The 16953-nt window shown below is 40.4% G+C and overlaps 1 protein-coding gene and 1 non-coding gene across 8 annotated transcripts in view; both read right to left on the reverse strand.

The window, feature by feature from the left end:
- The window catches only part of POLA1 (DNA polymerase alpha 1, catalytic subunit), a 301656-nt gene that overhangs the window by 243284 nt on the left and 41419 nt on the right, over nucleotides 1-16953 (reverse strand). For 6 of the 7 annotated variants that reach the window (XM_014595721.3, XM_019495025.2, XM_059720836.1 and 3 more), the window contains exons 17-26: nucleotides 16547-16608; nucleotides 15053-15142; nucleotides 13896-14012; nucleotides 12270-12445; nucleotides 11743-11872; nucleotides 11182-11301; nucleotides 9598-9694; nucleotides 8617-8741; nucleotides 803-952; nucleotides 474-596 (exon numbers count right to left, since the gene is read on the reverse strand). In XM_014595721.3, the coding sequence (XP_014451207.1) occupies nucleotides 474-596; nucleotides 803-952; nucleotides 8617-8741; nucleotides 9598-9694; nucleotides 11182-11301; nucleotides 11743-11872; nucleotides 12270-12445; nucleotides 13896-14012; nucleotides 15053-15142; nucleotides 16547-16608 (1190 nt within the window). The remainder of the gene's footprint in view (nucleotides 1-473; nucleotides 597-802; nucleotides 953-8616; nucleotides 8742-9597; nucleotides 9695-11181; nucleotides 11302-11742; nucleotides 11873-12269; nucleotides 12446-13895; nucleotides 14013-15052; nucleotides 15143-16546; nucleotides 16609-16953) is intronic. The other variant, XM_059720834.1, reaches the window with a different exon arrangement.
- Nucleotides 9173-9308, reverse strand: LOC132248051 (small Cajal body-specific RNA 24). The gene has a single exon (XR_009459406.1). It is a non-coding gene; the product is annotated as a small Cajal body-specific RNA 24 (non-coding RNA).

A 16953-nucleotide genomic window follows, 5' to 3' on the forward strand; every position in this document is an offset into this window, starting at 1 on the left:
GGAGACCAGTACACGAGCTGTGACAAAGTACTAACAGCATTTGAAAAAACAAGGCCCCAATTCAGGCAGGTCGCTCAGTTACATGTATAATTTCACACATACAAGTAGCCACTCAAATCAATTGTCAGCTTAGTACATTGCCAAATCATTTGGTACACTAGCTTACCAACTACTTAAACTCTCTATGAGATGAAGAGTAGCCTTTATTTGGCTTCAGATTAGTTTATCATACCAAAACTAGAAGTAGCATATCAACAGAGGACTCCCATCCATAGATAATGGTTGTATTTACATCTATTTGATTCGTTTACTTTAATTTTTCCCTTTCACCTTCTCAGCATAAAAAAGCCAAAATTAAGTTACAATTACAAAGTAAAAATGAAAGTAGGTAATGAGTCAAAACTGCTCAGCTACTCACTGAAAACTGGGATACTTCATCATTAAAACATATTCATACCTTTTTAATAACTCACCTCTCTCCCTTTGTGTGTCACCAAAGCAGCTAAAGGCTTGGCATAGAATCTGCTGTAGGAAAATCCTAGACAACCATACATGCTGTTAGCTGTAAGCTTCAAAGCCTTCTGCCTGATATCATACTGAAAAAAGAACCAAATACATTTAACAAGATTCACAGTTAAATTCACAATTGCTTCCTGTTCCTATTATCTCTATAAGTTTCAACTGCAGTGAATAGAAGTTTTTCCAGTCTTCTGTGACTACTAAAGGAATCCCTTCTCTTCTGTAGTCAGACAAAGGCACTTAAGATAAAATGAAGCAAGGGGAGCTCTTACATAAGACATACCTGTAAATAGAGGTCAGGATTTAAATGTGGTTGTTTCATCAGTTGCTTCACTTGTCGCCTCCTCTCTACCAGTTTCCTGATCTCTTTCGGCAAAATTCCCATTTCTAGCGATGAGTCTGGTAACTCTGGAATTTCTTCTTCTTCTCCTTCCTGTCAAACAATCAAAACGTTGCTTTGAAGGTAGGCTTTAGCTCTCTTTCTCTGTACTTTTTAGGGAAAAACCCAAGAACGAAGTACTCATTTTTTTGCCAAGTAAAAAAAAGGATATGTACCCATAGAACACAGTTTAAAATAGCAGACATGAAGGTGTCTTTTATACTTTTCAGCTGTTTAATTAATATGTTGTTGCTTAACAGGTTGCACTACTAAAGTCCTTGGAAATCCTGGACCTATGGCTGAGGAACTTACAGCAATCAGCCAATAATATTTCCAATGCACTTCAAAAGATGTGGTCCTTGAATACCACACAAGAACCAAAAATAAAAGTCTTCAGGGGTACATCAGTGCCAATGCAGAAAGACAAAAACAAAAATTCTTTTCAGCCCTTGAGAGACAAAAGATTTAGACACCAATTCTCTCTCAAGTGGTATTCAAGCTAACCAGGGTATGTGGAAAATTGTTCTAACTTTTACACAGAAAGAGGCTAACAACAGCTTTACAAACCCAGAAGCAGTTCTAGAATTCCTAGAAGGGACTCCCTCTCCCCAGTACTCGTCAAAAAGAACATAGATTTGTAAAATATATCAAGACTGCTATATACTATGATACCTCAGTTTCAATATTCAGTGCAATGACTCGCTCTACATATGGAATCTTTAAAGCACAAAAATGCATGCAACATTTTCAATTGGCTCTTTTCTCCATTGAAGATTATTGAAAGTAATTTAAAAGTTGTCAAGCATTTTCCAAAACAAAATCAAAGCTGCAGTAAAATCTGTTTTAAACAGCCTACTGAAACAGACAAAGTATCAGTAGGATTGCAGAGCTGTGCAACAGGCAACCTTGTGTGTGTGTGTGTGTATACACACATGCACACACCCCCACACATACACGTATATGCCAACACCCATATATACATGTACATCCACTCACATATTTACACACACACACACACAAAGGTACACACATCCACACACACAAGTACATACACACACACCCTCTCCAAAGATAAATATATGTACATGCATCCACATCTATACACATACATATATATGCACATCCATACACTACCCACAGGTAGACCCACACATATACGTGTGTGCGCACGTGTGTACCTGTGGGTATATATACATAATGTATGGATGTACATATGTGTGTGTGTGTGTGTATAGATGTGGATGCATGTACATATGGATGCGCTGTAGCGGAGTGGGGGACAGACAGACACCACTCCGCCACAGAGGGCACCGCAATGTATGCCCCTATACACACACATGTACACTCGCACAGTATAAGTACATATGTATACACACACGTATACCTACATGTACACCCACACACATAAATGTACATCCACACACACATAAGTATACCACACACCCCCACACTCACAAATATACCCACACCCATGTGTGTGTGTGTGTACACACACACACACTTACACTGACACCCACATACAAGGACACCCACACACACACATCCACTCACACCCACATATACCCACCCACCCTCACCCACATCCACTTGTATATACATATACACCCACACACGTATACCGCCCACACGTGCTCACCCCCTTCACATATGTCCCACACACATACATGTACACTCACACCTGAATATAGTTACAAATATATCTATAGCTATAGATTCTACACACACACACACACACACACACCTGCACCCACATGTATATACACATATACATGTTCACCCACACATACACATGTATATCCACACCCACATATCTATAATAATAATAATAATACTGGAGGTTTATTTTGTGGGCCCTGAGCTGCAGGGGACCCCGGTGCTTTCCTCCATAGCAGCAATGGCCCCCCGGGGACCGCCTGGGCAGGTTGTCAGTGGGTGAGTGCCTGGGGGGGTGCTGCTGCCACAGGGGGAAGCAACCAGGGTCCCCTGCAGTTCAGGGCCTGCCAGCAGCTCACTCCCTGGCTGCAGTAAATGCAGGCAGGCTCTGGGGGGGGAGGGGGGGGGGAAAATCAGGCCCCTCGCCACTTTTTTTCTTTTCCTCAGCAGAGCCTGCCTGTGCAAGCTGCCACCAGGTCACACAGCCCCCAAACTGTGGGGGGATGCGATGCGGTGCTTCCCTCCACAGCAGTGGTGCCCCCCAGGCAGGATGCTAGGTGTGTGGGTGCAGCCCCAGCTCACAGGCAGCACCCACCAGTTTCAACAGTGCACAATGCACTGAAGCCCAGGGATGCTCAGGGAAGCTTAGCCTTGGTGGTCTTCCAGCACCCTGTGCATTGTCCCTGCCAACTTCCCCCTGCCTGGGACCACCTGGGAATGGGCTGGCTGCCCCGGGAAAGAGGCAGGAGGGTGGCGGGAACAGTGTCGTTCAAGGTTGAGAAGTTTTGATTCCGTTACAGCATTCGGTCAAAGGATAACTAAAAATCCTGTATTTAAGGAAATATTTTTCCAATAAACATTTAATCGCAAATATTTTGTGGGTTTCTGCTAGTATATACATATATGTGTACACCCACCTCCACATTTACAGCCCAATTCAGAGGACAGCAATTGGATTCGTTGATTCAGATCACTGTCTTGATTTGATTTGGCCAAATCCGAATCTGAAGATTGGATGCCGATTCAGAGAATCAGTAATTTGGCCATAGACACAGCTTTAAATGTTTTGTTTTGTTTTTTACATACCTCAAGGAACCAGGCATGGCTTGGATGGAGCGTTCCACAGGAACGCAGGAGGGGTGCCGCATGCTTTGCGACAGACCCAGAAGTGGACTGGAAGTGCTTCTGTTCCACTTCTGGGTTAGCCACCAAGCGCAATGCGGACCCCCCACACTCCCGTGGGACGCTGCATCCACCCCATCATCTCAGTGTTCATGAGCTGCCTGGTACCTTGAGGTATGTAGAAAAAACAGTTAAAGCTGTGTCTGTGTCCGAATCGTCAAATCTCTCCGAATCGATTCGGAGGGTCCAGTTCGATTTGTTGAGATTAAAGGGTCCCCAGATTCAACTCAGATTCAGAGATTCGGCCACCAAATCAGGCCGAATCGAATCAGCGACCAAAGCTTCGCACAGCCTTAATTTTTATATAAGCAAACAAACATAAACAATTCCTGTCCTGGATGTGGGAGCTTGGAATTTCTTTAACAAAATGCAAAGCTGTCAAACCACCAGGCTCACAGCCCTCTAACAAAAAGTAGCACAAAATGAAGGAGTAAGTCTGGACTCTAGAGTAGTTGCTTTACAAACCTTTTCTGGGACATCTTTTAATGAAACAGCAAAGGCTAATTGAACACTTATGTTGGGTCCTCATTTGCCCAGGTAGATCCAAGCATGTGAGCATATAGCTGGTTTTGAGGGACTTGTGTTAATAATGATTCTGTGGAAATGGGTTAACCCTTTATTTTGTCAGCAAATTATCTAGAGCAATTTAAGAACAGTTCTTCTATCCAGATAATAGGAAAGAGGAGGGGAGGGAGACCCAATATCACTAAAGGAAATAAAAATTCCACACCAAGTAATTGGGGTTTGGGAAAGAAACCAGTAGGTAAACCATCTGGCTAAGATAAATAATTTGGAGAAGGCCTTAAAGCAGGGGTGGTAATTATTTGGGCCGGAGAGCCACTTAAGGAGTTTTGGTGAGCTGTTGAGGGCAGGGGGGCAGAGGCCAGGGAGATGACAACTGATTCTGTCTGGCCCCAGGACCATACACCCCACACCCACTGGCAGGGGTGCCAGATAGAGTGGGCAAGCAGGCAGGGTCTCCATGGACCTGCACTTGGGTTCAAGACCCCCACTTGGCAGGGTGGATGAGATAGGGCTGCAGGAAAATAGAGTGCGGGACCAGTGAGCAGGGCCAGGATTGTGGGGTGGTGACAGCCCAGGGCCGAGGCCTGGGGCAAAACCATAATCTGCTCCCTGGTTCCACAGGCAGGGGGCTGACGCTGGCAGCAGCAGCCGGAAGTCTGAGTGCAGAGTGAAATGCCACCACAGTTCACTCTGCTGAGTCCAGCTGCTACACCACCCCCGCCCCACCTCCGTACCACCCAGCCCCATGAACCACAGCTGCCAATGTGCCTGAGAGCCCCACGCCCCCTTGAGATAGAGTAGGCTGTACTCCACGTCAATTGGCAACTCCACACCTGGGGCAGGAGACCAGTCACACATGCCACAGCTCAGGCTGCCACTGTGCCTGGGCTAGCCAGGGCTAACGATCCCACCATGGGCCGGACAGAATCACTTGGTGGAACGAATCTGGCCCACAGGCCGTATTTTGCCCACCCCTACCTTAGAGTCACTTTGCCTCTACAGACTACTGCATAAGATATTCCTGCCATAAGGACTTGGATCTTCCCTGCCCTTTTGACTAAGACAATGACTGCTAAGAAATCTATCTTCAATGGCAGTCACAATTAATCCTACTAAAAATCTGGGATCCCGAAAAGGCAGTCTCTCTCTAATTTGTGGAAAGATGTGGAGAAGTTCTTACAGGAGTAAACCAACCACCCCTGGAAAGAAGACAATGTGGCCCCTTTCTAGTAGATGATGGGCAGAAATAGCAATATATAGTTTCATAATATATTTTTAATGGCTCAGGACAGTGGTATTCAACCTCTGACCCAAGGGCCAAATCCATCCCATAGGGCCACGTCATCTGGCCCACAGGGCTCCCTACAGGTCCAGAAATTTGGAAATTGGATAGCAGCACATGGATTAATTGTTGTGGATTTCAGTTACAACTTTTACACAGCCCACTGCTGTGAGAAGCCTTGCAGGTTGAATGATACAGCTTTGTGCACCAGCATAAGGGAGTGGGAGGCAGGGGGGTCCCTCTGCCATTGGATCTGGCACTCAGGGTTGGGCCATGGCTGGATCTCTGGATCATAGCTGGATGGGCCAGCAAACCAACCCCATATGCTGACCCCAGGCTGTCTGGCCCACAGACCTATCCTGCATCATTCATCTGGCCCCGGGGGTCAGAAGGTTGTGCGCATCACTGCTTTAGGACACAGAAAATCCAGGCTGGTAGCTAATGATGCTTCAAGTATGTAGGAGACCTTCCAGAGTCTCACCTTTTTGGGAAATCTCAAGAGAAGTGTCTCTGAAAAGAGACAAAGAATAGAGAGAAACTGGAGCTGGAAGAATTAGCCCTTATCTATTATTTCTAGGACATAGCACACTAAATATATTCATCACCAGGACTCCTAAAAAGAAAACAAAAGTTCCTCAAACTAGGAGCATTTAGATCCTAAGGTTCTAAGGGTATAAACAGACATCGCCAAATGAAGCAGATCTGTTATGCCAGCATGTGTCCTAGCATAGCTGGCCTGATTCACTGGCCAAAACAGACATTGGCCACTTTCTTTCAGGGTTGGGCTTCTGCAGCTATTGGGAGAAGAAGCTGGGGCCCAATCCCGAAGGACAACACTATGGGCATGCCTTTGCAAACAATGCTGAGCTTCCCTGATAGCAGAGGAGGACTGATGGAATCCCAGGGCATATTTGTACAATCAGGGAAACCCCAGAATTTCCCCATTTGCATGCCCAGGAAATCAAACTTGGGGCACACCTATGCCAATGGGGAACCTGCACAGGCAGTCCAAGGGCTACAGAGGCCCGATTCTATGCACCCCAGGAACGAGAATTCTCACCTAAAAGCAAACAGATATCTGATGCAAAATAGCAGCACAAATTCATCCCACCTATGTCACAGCCACAGATTCTGGGTATTTGTGGGATGACGAGGAGCATGGACATCTGTTCACTAGGCCATTGTACCACCATAAAAGTTTTATGATGGCACAAAAGCAACTTTTATTTCCAGTCCAAGTAACCACATTAACTTACAATTCTTACAAGGATGCTCCAGGGTGCAAAGTGGAAAGGAAGAGATATCTTCACTGGAGGCTCTGCTATCCTAGTCATATGAAGAAGGTTGTCTCTGCCTCCACAGCTTCTGAGATTTTTACAGTTTCCTCTTAAGAAGCAAGATATACACTCAGGTGGCACTGAGTCTTCTGAATTACCTATGGCCTCATAGGTGTTTTTCTTTAATATATGTTAGCTCTTGAAAAGTTTTTAACTGTTGGGTCTCCTCTGGAATTATGAAGTAGTGCAGCAAGGAGACCATAATTACAGTCCACTGTCTGCTGTCAATGAGACAGCTTGCACAAACACCTAGCTCCAAGTTGCAGTAGCCTCTCAAAGAATGGGATACCCATTCCCAATTCGGACATTTGTATTTAGCCATGACTACATGGTTATTCACGGTGCACATCTGTAAGAAGCCTGGAGGAATGACTTAGGACCTAAGAGACCCAGCTTTTTAGGTTCCTTTTTTTGTTTAACCTCATTATTTAACCCTCTGGGTGATTTCAGTGGTTGCAAAAACACTTCCTCTCCTAAGAGGACACCCCCCCCGAAAGGGGCTTGGTTGCATCAATGAGACTTCTTTGAGATGGGTGTCATGGTTCATTCCCTGATTAAGCTCAGCTGTAGGTGTTTATTGCTTGACTGGATATCAAATACCAATACTACAGGCACAGACAGCAGGCCAAGAGTTGCAAACAATTCCTATTTTCTAGTTTAGCACTTTTGGTGTTCAGTCCTGAAACTGGAGTATACACCAAGGACCTTACATTCTAAATCACACAAATACATTTCAAAGACATAGTTCATCAACTGAAGACCTGAATTCTACCCAAGGGTTTGGTGGAAGAAATGGATATGGGAAAAAAGGTTGTTGTACAGCCAAAAAGCAAGAAGTCCCAGGCATAAAAAATATCCAAATACAAGTGCAGAAAGAGAACAGAGAATGGCCAGTTTTAAGAAAACAGTTTGGAAGGAACTGTAGGAAGGAATGAGAGCATAAGGGAATGAAACAGTAAGCAAAAGAGAAAGATGTAAAGATTGAACTTGGAACACAACACAGAGGACCATGAAAAGTCCTAGAAAAAGGGATGCATTTTAAATACGGGACAAAATAAGAGGCAAAGGCTGAGGGAAAAAAAAGTTTAGTTTGGATGCGATAACTAGACTTGGACAAACATTTTAAGCTGCCGGAAAAAGATTATATAGCAACCTAAAGGAAAAGGATAGGATTAAATGAGAATTTAGCTTTCATCATCCCACACGCATCTAAGATCCTAGGCATGATGATAATTAACAAAAGGAAGTAGTTTGGTTGTGGACAGATGAAACATTTAGATTGATTTAAGAGGGTGGAAGTGAGGATGAAGAGAATTACCTCTCCTGACAGCAAATCAGCTGATATTTTGTAACCGTCTTGTATATACACTTTATCTTAAATTAGGCCAATTTTCCATTAAATGAAATAGCAGCTGAACTGCTACAGTTTAGTTTCCACTTACTGTGGGATAGAGCAGACACAAAAAACAAGCTTAAAATGCTGTCAGTACCTCCTCCCTTCTAAGTCAGTGTAATTGTTTCATCTGTCCAAAGAACTTGGAAGCAAAAGAGGAGATCCCCAGACTGTAAGCTTCTTGAAACAGGGACCACTCTCCTTGAGCGCTCTATGTCAGTTCTCACTTAGAGGGTGCTACTAAAAATAAAAATGAGTTAGTAGCATAAAAAAATTTAAATGACAGTCTTTGATTTTTTTCTATGCAAACTCAACCTCAAAATCAAAACACTTAGGGCATACAAACCTCTGTTCTTTTCTGCACATCTGATGACACTCTCTGTACTGTGGTAAAGCAAATATTAAACTCCTGGATAATTGAAGGGTACAAGCTGTTGAAATCCAGAAGCAAAATAAATTTGTCATAAAATCCTGAAACAGAATTCAGAGAAAAGGTATAATTACTCAGCCCCTCTCAGTATCTGTTCAATGTACATTAGAACTAGATAAAAAAATTCCACTGACTTTCAGGTTCTAATGCACCAACTGTAAATAAGTATTCTGACTACTGAATGAATTTGCACTGGAAAGAGAATACTTCAGACAGCAGTGTGAAAAATCTGGGAGAAGTGAATCATGAGACTGTCTTTTCCTGCAGAAACTTCTCAGGTCTCGTTCTTCAGAGATGAACTCTAACTGAATACCCAATTGTCAGTATATACTACATCCTGTATGGCTCAAGAATTACCTTGGAAATCTAGTCTAGATTTCATCCAAATGATCCAGTTCAGCAGCACAACGTAATGAATTCTCCAAGTAATACTCTTAAATTGTAACATATACTAATAGCCAGTAATAAAAAAAGCTGTCAGAAGTGGAACGATCCAAACCCTTTTAACTTATCAGGGTTGAACAGATAGCTTCTGTGTTACTGTAGGATACTTTTGTTCAGTTGTCACCATATACAGGAGAAACTGTAAAAAAAACCTTAAGCATCCACAAGCAAAACATACCTATGCATACACAACACAACTACCCCCAATAAAGCCTTATTTCTCCAATACACTAAACAAAGAGAGATACACTACGCTACCAGCAAACATGATGAAATTCAAATGCCTGGGCTGACACGTTGTCTGGAAAAGCCCCATTGCCAGGCCAAAAAAACATACAAAATTACTTATACCTCTATATTCTTAAAAAAAGAGAGATGTACTATATTCTGGAGAAGTCAAACTTATTTTCTTGTTGATATGCTGTCAAAGAAAATGAAGTTACTAAAACTTACCAACTTTTGGATCCAAGACTAAACCCCCAGCATATGCTGCCTTCTTTCTCCCTGTCTTAGATTTAGTCTGATCTTCAAAGTCTTCATCTTCATCTACCTATATTTGGTATAAAAATTTCCAAAATTTAACTCTCCTTACACAGCAATACAGAAGTCTGAATTTACAAAAGAAAAAAAGAAGGGAGGGCACAGGGGGAGCGAAGCACATGGCATGGGTTTGGGAGTTTTATAAAATGCACATGCTAAATTAATATTTTTTTTAGTATTCTGATTAAGGCTCCCTATCTCACAAAATAGACCAATGTATTACTACTATGAGAATGGACTGATTACACAGGCTTTAAAGAACTGTCATCATGAAACACGGCACTAGTCTATGTTCTCTGGCATTAACACACAACCAATAATGGAGAAACAGCAAATTTATTTTAAGATTATGATTGTTGGGGTATGAGTGTAAAAAAAAAAAAAAAACACACACCTTGGAGTAAAAGTATTTTTGCATTTTTTACTTCAGGAAGAAGTCTTCTTTAGGACTTCCACGCTGTTCTGCTGTATTTATAACCCAAATACTATGGTGAGTGGAGTGAAGTGAAACTAATTAATCTATTTTGCGCTCAGCTTGAGTAATAAATAAATAAAACCAAAAAGCAAAACAGTGAAATTTAAATTAGATTTAGTTTTTCAGCTTTAAGCCTACAGTTTGTTAACAAAATAGGAAGTACTTTAAAATATCTTTAACCAGATGCTGTTCTTTTAAGAGATTATCTGAAGTTAACTATGAAAGTTTTCATGTACATCCCAAAGCCATCTGTTATTTTACTGCTTCATATTTGAAATATTGCTCCTAGATAGAACATGAATTTGCCTTTAAGTACAATTTGAAAAAGCCTTAAGTCATCCAAGCTATTCTCATACAGAATTGCTCCCTATGGCGCCCTCATTTCTAGTATTTCAGACTACTATGGTTTAAATAACAGCATGGCAAAGGAAGCCAAATACATAGAAGTACACAAATTGAAGGATTATAAATACCACTAAATTAACTGAAGTTGTAATTTCTTCTAACTTTCCAATTTCATTAAAAAATGTATTTGTTAAAAGGACATATTCATCTTAGAGCTCCTCTCTCAGAGCATTATTTATACAGCTCATCTAGGCATGTTTGTTTGTTTGGGCAGGCAGGGGGTTATGATGGACCAGACAAGGGTTTTTGCAATGGTAAAAAGTGACTCAACAATGAGAAAATAATTAAACAGAATATGCATCATTAAATACCAAGAAAGAAAAATGTATTCAATTACTGACACTGAAAAAAATGGTTATACTATAAGTAAAGTAAGGGGTCTTTTAAGAGAAAAACATCAGTTCTTCTAATGACAGCATCCCTTTACACCACAGACTTTTCAAACAACTTGTCTTATCAATTTTAGTAAAAATTCTGGTTGAACTGATCATATTTCTGCAGCTGCTACAGTTACCTTTAATGTTTTCATAACGAACACATGCAAATAAAAAAGATATGTTAACATTTTTATAAGGAAAAAAAGAACAAAGAGAAACAAAAATAAATTTTGGACCCACCAGCTTCTGCTGAGGCTTTTTAAAAACTTGCTTGTCTGGCACAATATAGTCTCTCTCATAAAATGCATGAAGAAGCAAGTACTCATTACGTTCAGATCGCCCACCCATCATTGTCCTTGACTAAGAGGAAAAAAATAGAAGAATTCAAAGCAAACTACAGAAAGTAAAAATGAACCTAGGACATTGATTTGAACTGTTTACAATGTGTGCTCTTTTAATTGTTGCTCTTTTTTGTCTGTGCAGTTTTTAATATAACATAAATAGTCTAACAAATGATTCAGTAGTTTATCACTTTTATACCTCCACACCACAAACACTGTCCAAAGTCAAAATTCTGTCTTGGTCATCCAGATTTGAAGGTACTGAACGTAGCAGCATTTCTAATCCTTTTGAAGGACAAAGGAAGCACTCTCGTCATAGCACAAAGTTAATGCAAAGTGAGGTATATACCCTGCAATCACTGACTCAGACTAAACATTAATAAACCAGTAACCACATCCAAACACTGAAAACACTATGGAATAGTTACACTGTAGTACAGATGGGGAAGAAAAAAATTACCATGATATTCCCAGAGATATTTGTGATCTGCAAGGCTAAAGGAAGAACATTCAGCTCACACATGATCTGAAGAATGAACTTGGCATCTGTCCAGCTGTTTTCCAGCATACACATTAAGTGGGGAGAATTACTGGGAAAAGAGACAGAAGGACAGGTTGAAGGTCCTATACATTTTGCAGAACACTGGACATATATTCTGTATTGTGATCCCATATTATTTGCAGCATACCACTGCAGATAATGCCACAGTCATATGTAGTTGAAGAAAGTCATTCAAGATGTGTTTATTAATGTATCGTAAGTAACATTTTCACAAATTATTTTGATGTATTCATTGTAAGCTATCACCACCAGTTGTGTTATAAGGAATATTTAGTATTTGTAAAATAAAAATTCTAATTTTTTTAATGTAAAAACAAATGCTTAAATGTACATTTGCTGGCAAGCTTAAGAAAGAAAAATAAAGTTATATACAATAACCTAAATTAAATAGCTCCTTCACTCCCTAATGAAACCCAGCAATATACCTGTACATGTTTCGTATCTCTTCTGGTGGAATGGTTATCCTCTCTGTTTTCAGAATCTGATGGACCAGTTCAGACAAATGGTAGCTCTTGCAACGAATCAATTCCTTTGCTGAAATTTCCACGTCACAGATCATTCGACCACAGGCAGCATTCCTTTCAGCAAAGCCACCTCGACCCTTAGCCATGTGAAAATAAAGAAAAGATAATGCACTTGGGCAGGGTCTGAGCCAATTGCCTCTAGTCAGTTGGAATCTTTCGTTTTAATCATAAGTATCGAACCAGGCGCTAAGAAATTCAGGATACACTTAGAAGAACTTATGAACATGAACGCCTGGGAAACTTCATTCACATTAGGGCATGATCCTACAAGCCCCGATGCAAATGGTTATTTTCTTCTAGTAAAAGCCAACCATTGGCTTCCATAGGCCCATGCATAGTTGCAAACCCCTACATATTCACTTAATTTTACAGCATCAATGCCCAAGACTAAGCATCTGACATGGAATTAGTCATTTCATTTTTTTCCCTGAAAGGTATTGGCAAGATCTTATTGGACATACAGCGGTACCCAAGTGGTGAGTCCTCACTGCTGTTGTGCAGCTTAGCCTTAGAACTATGATGACAGCACGTTATAACAAATAAATTAATGGATTATCAGAGACCTGAACAGAGTGCAATAGGACTGCACTACAGCACCTAATCAGTGGAATAAGATATGACCCTATAATTTCTGAATACAAATGGCTGGTTACTAAGTGATACATCACAAACAGGGGAGGAAGCCAACAAGAATGTGCTGGATGACATAGGAGCAGAGACAGGGAAAGGGCAGGGAAAGAAGCAGAGACCAAAAAGAATATACTGTTACTTGGCAACAGGTAAATAAAATGGAAAGAGAATCAAGGATGATAAAATAAACATACAAGTTGAAGTGGAGTTCTGGCTATCAGATTTAATACGCTTACTGTATTTATAACCCAAAAAAAAGATTAAAAAATTCCTCCTTAGGAAATAACTGCACTTCCTCCACCCTTTCCAAATTTGAAGGCTAGTACACAGTAGACAGAGCATATTCCTTACGGACAAATTAAAGCATCAACATTTTTCATCACTGTGGAAAAAGAGAGTGGGGAGGGGGGAGAAGGTACCATAGTTAAGTATTCAGAATGTCATGAAGTGTCCTCAGAACAAGCACATAATAAGAACTAGAGAAATATTAAATTTAAACTACTCTCTATGGGATGATTCACCAATCAATCCAAGCTACATTTTCCTCTCATTTTACAGTTGCACTAGACAAAGACAGCTACAGTAAAGACTATTACAATTAATCTGTCATTATTACCATCTAGTTGAGATATGTAAACTAAATTAGCCTAACTTGAAAATTAGTTTAGCTCATTACTATAATAAAACAGTCATACAAACATTCATCATGTCTGAACTGGGACACAAGAAATCCAGCATGACCAACAGTCAAAATATATTAATAGCACATTCAAAATACTTCAGCATGACCAGCAGTCAAAATGCATTAGTGGCGCATACAAAATACTTCAGCAAAATGATTAAACATAAATTAAAATGCAACATAAAGGAATTTGAGATACTTAGGCAATATTTTACCCCAAGCTTTGGCATGTTGGACCTCCTCAGTCGACCTATCTTGGACCAGTGAGGGACTTTGCACGCATTAATTCTCTGCAGGAGCACTTCCAGATCAAAGCCATAAATATTATGACCCTTGCCACAGAAAGAAAGCAACAAAAAAGGTTGTAACAAATGCAAATGAAAGGGCTTATTTTCATATACTTAGCATTCCTTTGCCCTTTGTATTTTGTAATCTAATTGATGGCATCATCTGCATACCTCTTACAGGAGGCCCTTTCTTCTAAGGGAATTTATTCATCATCAGTACTCATTAGCCTTAACATTAACAACGCTGCTCAGCAGAATACTGAAATAAACTGTTTCATCAAAGTGGCTCCGGTTCATACATCATCATTTTCCAATTCCAGTCTCCCCCTTCACCCCCACCCCTCAGCCACTAGCAGATTTATATTTAAATTCTCTAGTCAAGCCACACACCCTTTGTACAGAATATGAAGACGTGTTTAAACAATGCCTTGTCCCTTCCCCCACAAAAAGCCCTGCTACTGCTGTAAAAGATGCACAAGGTACCATAGTAATATTATACGTTCAGTCGGTCAGCTTACAGAAAGGTAAACTTCTTAGTTTGCTAAACCAATATTTACTTAATTGTTATAATACCTTAGATTAAAAGAGTATTGCGGCATTATCTGAACATTTATAGTTATATTGCCCATATAACAAACACTTTGTCCCATGTCAAATGTAAAAAATGTTTATTTGGTCACAGAACACAGTTTTGCTCTGATCTATGGATTTTACCATCTTGATTTGGTATCAAACGATCCAAATGAAATTAGCTGGAATTATATGAGCATTTGGACCAATGAACAGACCCTTAAGTACCAGCTTTTTACTTTTTTGGAAAACCCACAAACCATTTTTAAAATTAGAGGTCAGATGTTTTAAGCACTATTCAAAACAGCAGGGTATACAACTTGCTGCTGGGGAGCAATTCCACATCATGTCCATAAGAAGGTATATCTGCTGTATTATAAAGCATTTAATACAAGTCAAAACCATGATGTGAACTAAATTAAATGCAAAAGGCTAGAATGGACATAAAGAAACAAAAGAAGTTAAATACACCCAAGTAAAAATATTCCTTAACTTAGTTCTAAAATACTACTCACCACAACAACATCTGGGTCAATTTTGTGAATCTTTGCAAGGAAAAAACCCAGCAATGTTCTCTCTGTCGCAGCAATTTCTATTTTAGCATTCTAAGAGGGGAAAAAATAAAAAGTTTAAAGTCGAAACAACCTGCTCCTCATCCACTAGTTAGAAGATGACGATAATAAAAGCACTGTAATGGGTAGTTTTCCTCCTCCATAACTGAAGGTTTCCTGTTCCCATGCACATGGACAGAGGAAGCTCATCTCAGATGCCTTACTCTGCTTTGTTTGTAACAATAAAGAGTAACATTCCAGACCTTTACTATAAGTCAGACAAATCAAATGAGAGCTAAACAACGTCCCAACTATCAGTTTATAATCCTGTTAAAAAGAAAAAAGGAGAGAGAAGAGTAAGTTACTGTTATTATTCTAATTTTTTTCAGTACCCTTTAAAAATAAGGATTAAAAATCTGATGGACTCTACAGACCAAGGAAACGGGAGATTGATACAAACAGCTTTGAGCAGATATCAAAAAGAGTATGAACTAAGCTTACCCAAGGAACTCTGCCAGCATCTCTCAAAAACCTTAACAGTAACAATTCTGCTACTTTTTTACATGACTGTAAATGGTCCGAAATTATAGCATTATGGCTTAATATAATAACAAGCCAGACCAACAGGTTTTAAGAAATGATCTAAAGATATGAACTTGAGTTTTCAGAAATGAAAGACAACACATTTTGGTATGTTTTAACATGCTAAGCGCACCATAAATATGAGACATGACCTACGCTAAGCCAATTTATAGCACATTAAAATGGCAAACCAGCCACAAAGACATTCATTTGACGTTCATATTGATAAATTGAACATGTGCCATGTCCCAAACTCAAGGCTGCCCCATCTGGATGCTGACAATCAGCTAACTGTCAGCATAGGGAAGTGGTAGCCCTAGGTCTAGGACTGGATGCAGAGTCCCAGGGCTTTTTAAGGTTTGCTGCCTTGCTGCCTCCGCAGGGCAGGGCAGGGCAGGGCAGGGCAGGGCTTTTTAAAATACCAGGTCCAGAACAGAGCACAGCAGGAAACCTGGGAAGGGAAGCCTTCCCCTTGGGATTGGGCAAGGGACAGCCCCTGGTCTTGGTTTGGAATCTGTAGCTGTACCGTGCCCAATCTCACACAGCAGTTGTGTCCTGGATCCAGGGACTGTCCCCTACCCAATCTCAAAAATTTCACTGGGATCAGCACAGGGCAGTCCTGGGAGCTGGCAATTGTGTGACTGTGGTCTAGGGAATTTTATGTTCCCTCCCCAAAATTGCATGACCTGCACATCTGAAAAGTCATGCAATTTTAAGGATGGAAAATAAACTGCCTTAGATCCCAGTTGCATGACTGCCTTCCAGAAGCAGTAATGCCCTTTCCCAACCCCACTGCTCTTTCCAAATACCCTTCAATCTAAGAAGACACTGTTATCAGCACAGTACCAAACACAAAAAAAACCAAAACAGAGTTACCTTGGTTTTAATGACATCTTTGAAGTCATAAGGAAAGATACAATCATTTGGTTTGGAAATAACTGCAAAAAAAATTGTAAGCATCTTAGCCTCACTCAAGTGTATGGTACAGATGTAATTTTGTGTGTTTCTCTTTTTAATATAATCTTTAAAGCAATGGTCTGGAAGGAAAAGTCTTATTTTACTATATTTTCTTGCGTGCAACATGTCCCTGAACACGAAACTCACCTTTATCTTTCAAAGTCAGAATGAAGAAGAAAAGATTTTTCCAGAGAGATGGCTGCACAGAGCAATGAAAAGCTGAGTCACCTTCCCTTTTCTGCTTAACTAAAACTCTAGCTGCTGCTAAAGACTGGACTCAATGGTTGGACCCATAATCTTGTAAAGAGCTAAAGAACTGTCAAACA

The sequence above is a fragment of the Alligator mississippiensis genome, chromosome 1 (assembly GCF_030867095.1).
Source record: "Alligator mississippiensis isolate rAllMis1 chromosome 1, rAllMis1, whole genome shotgun sequence".
Classification (NCBI taxonomy): domain Eukaryota; kingdom Metazoa; phylum Chordata; order Crocodylia; family Alligatoridae; genus Alligator; species Alligator mississippiensis.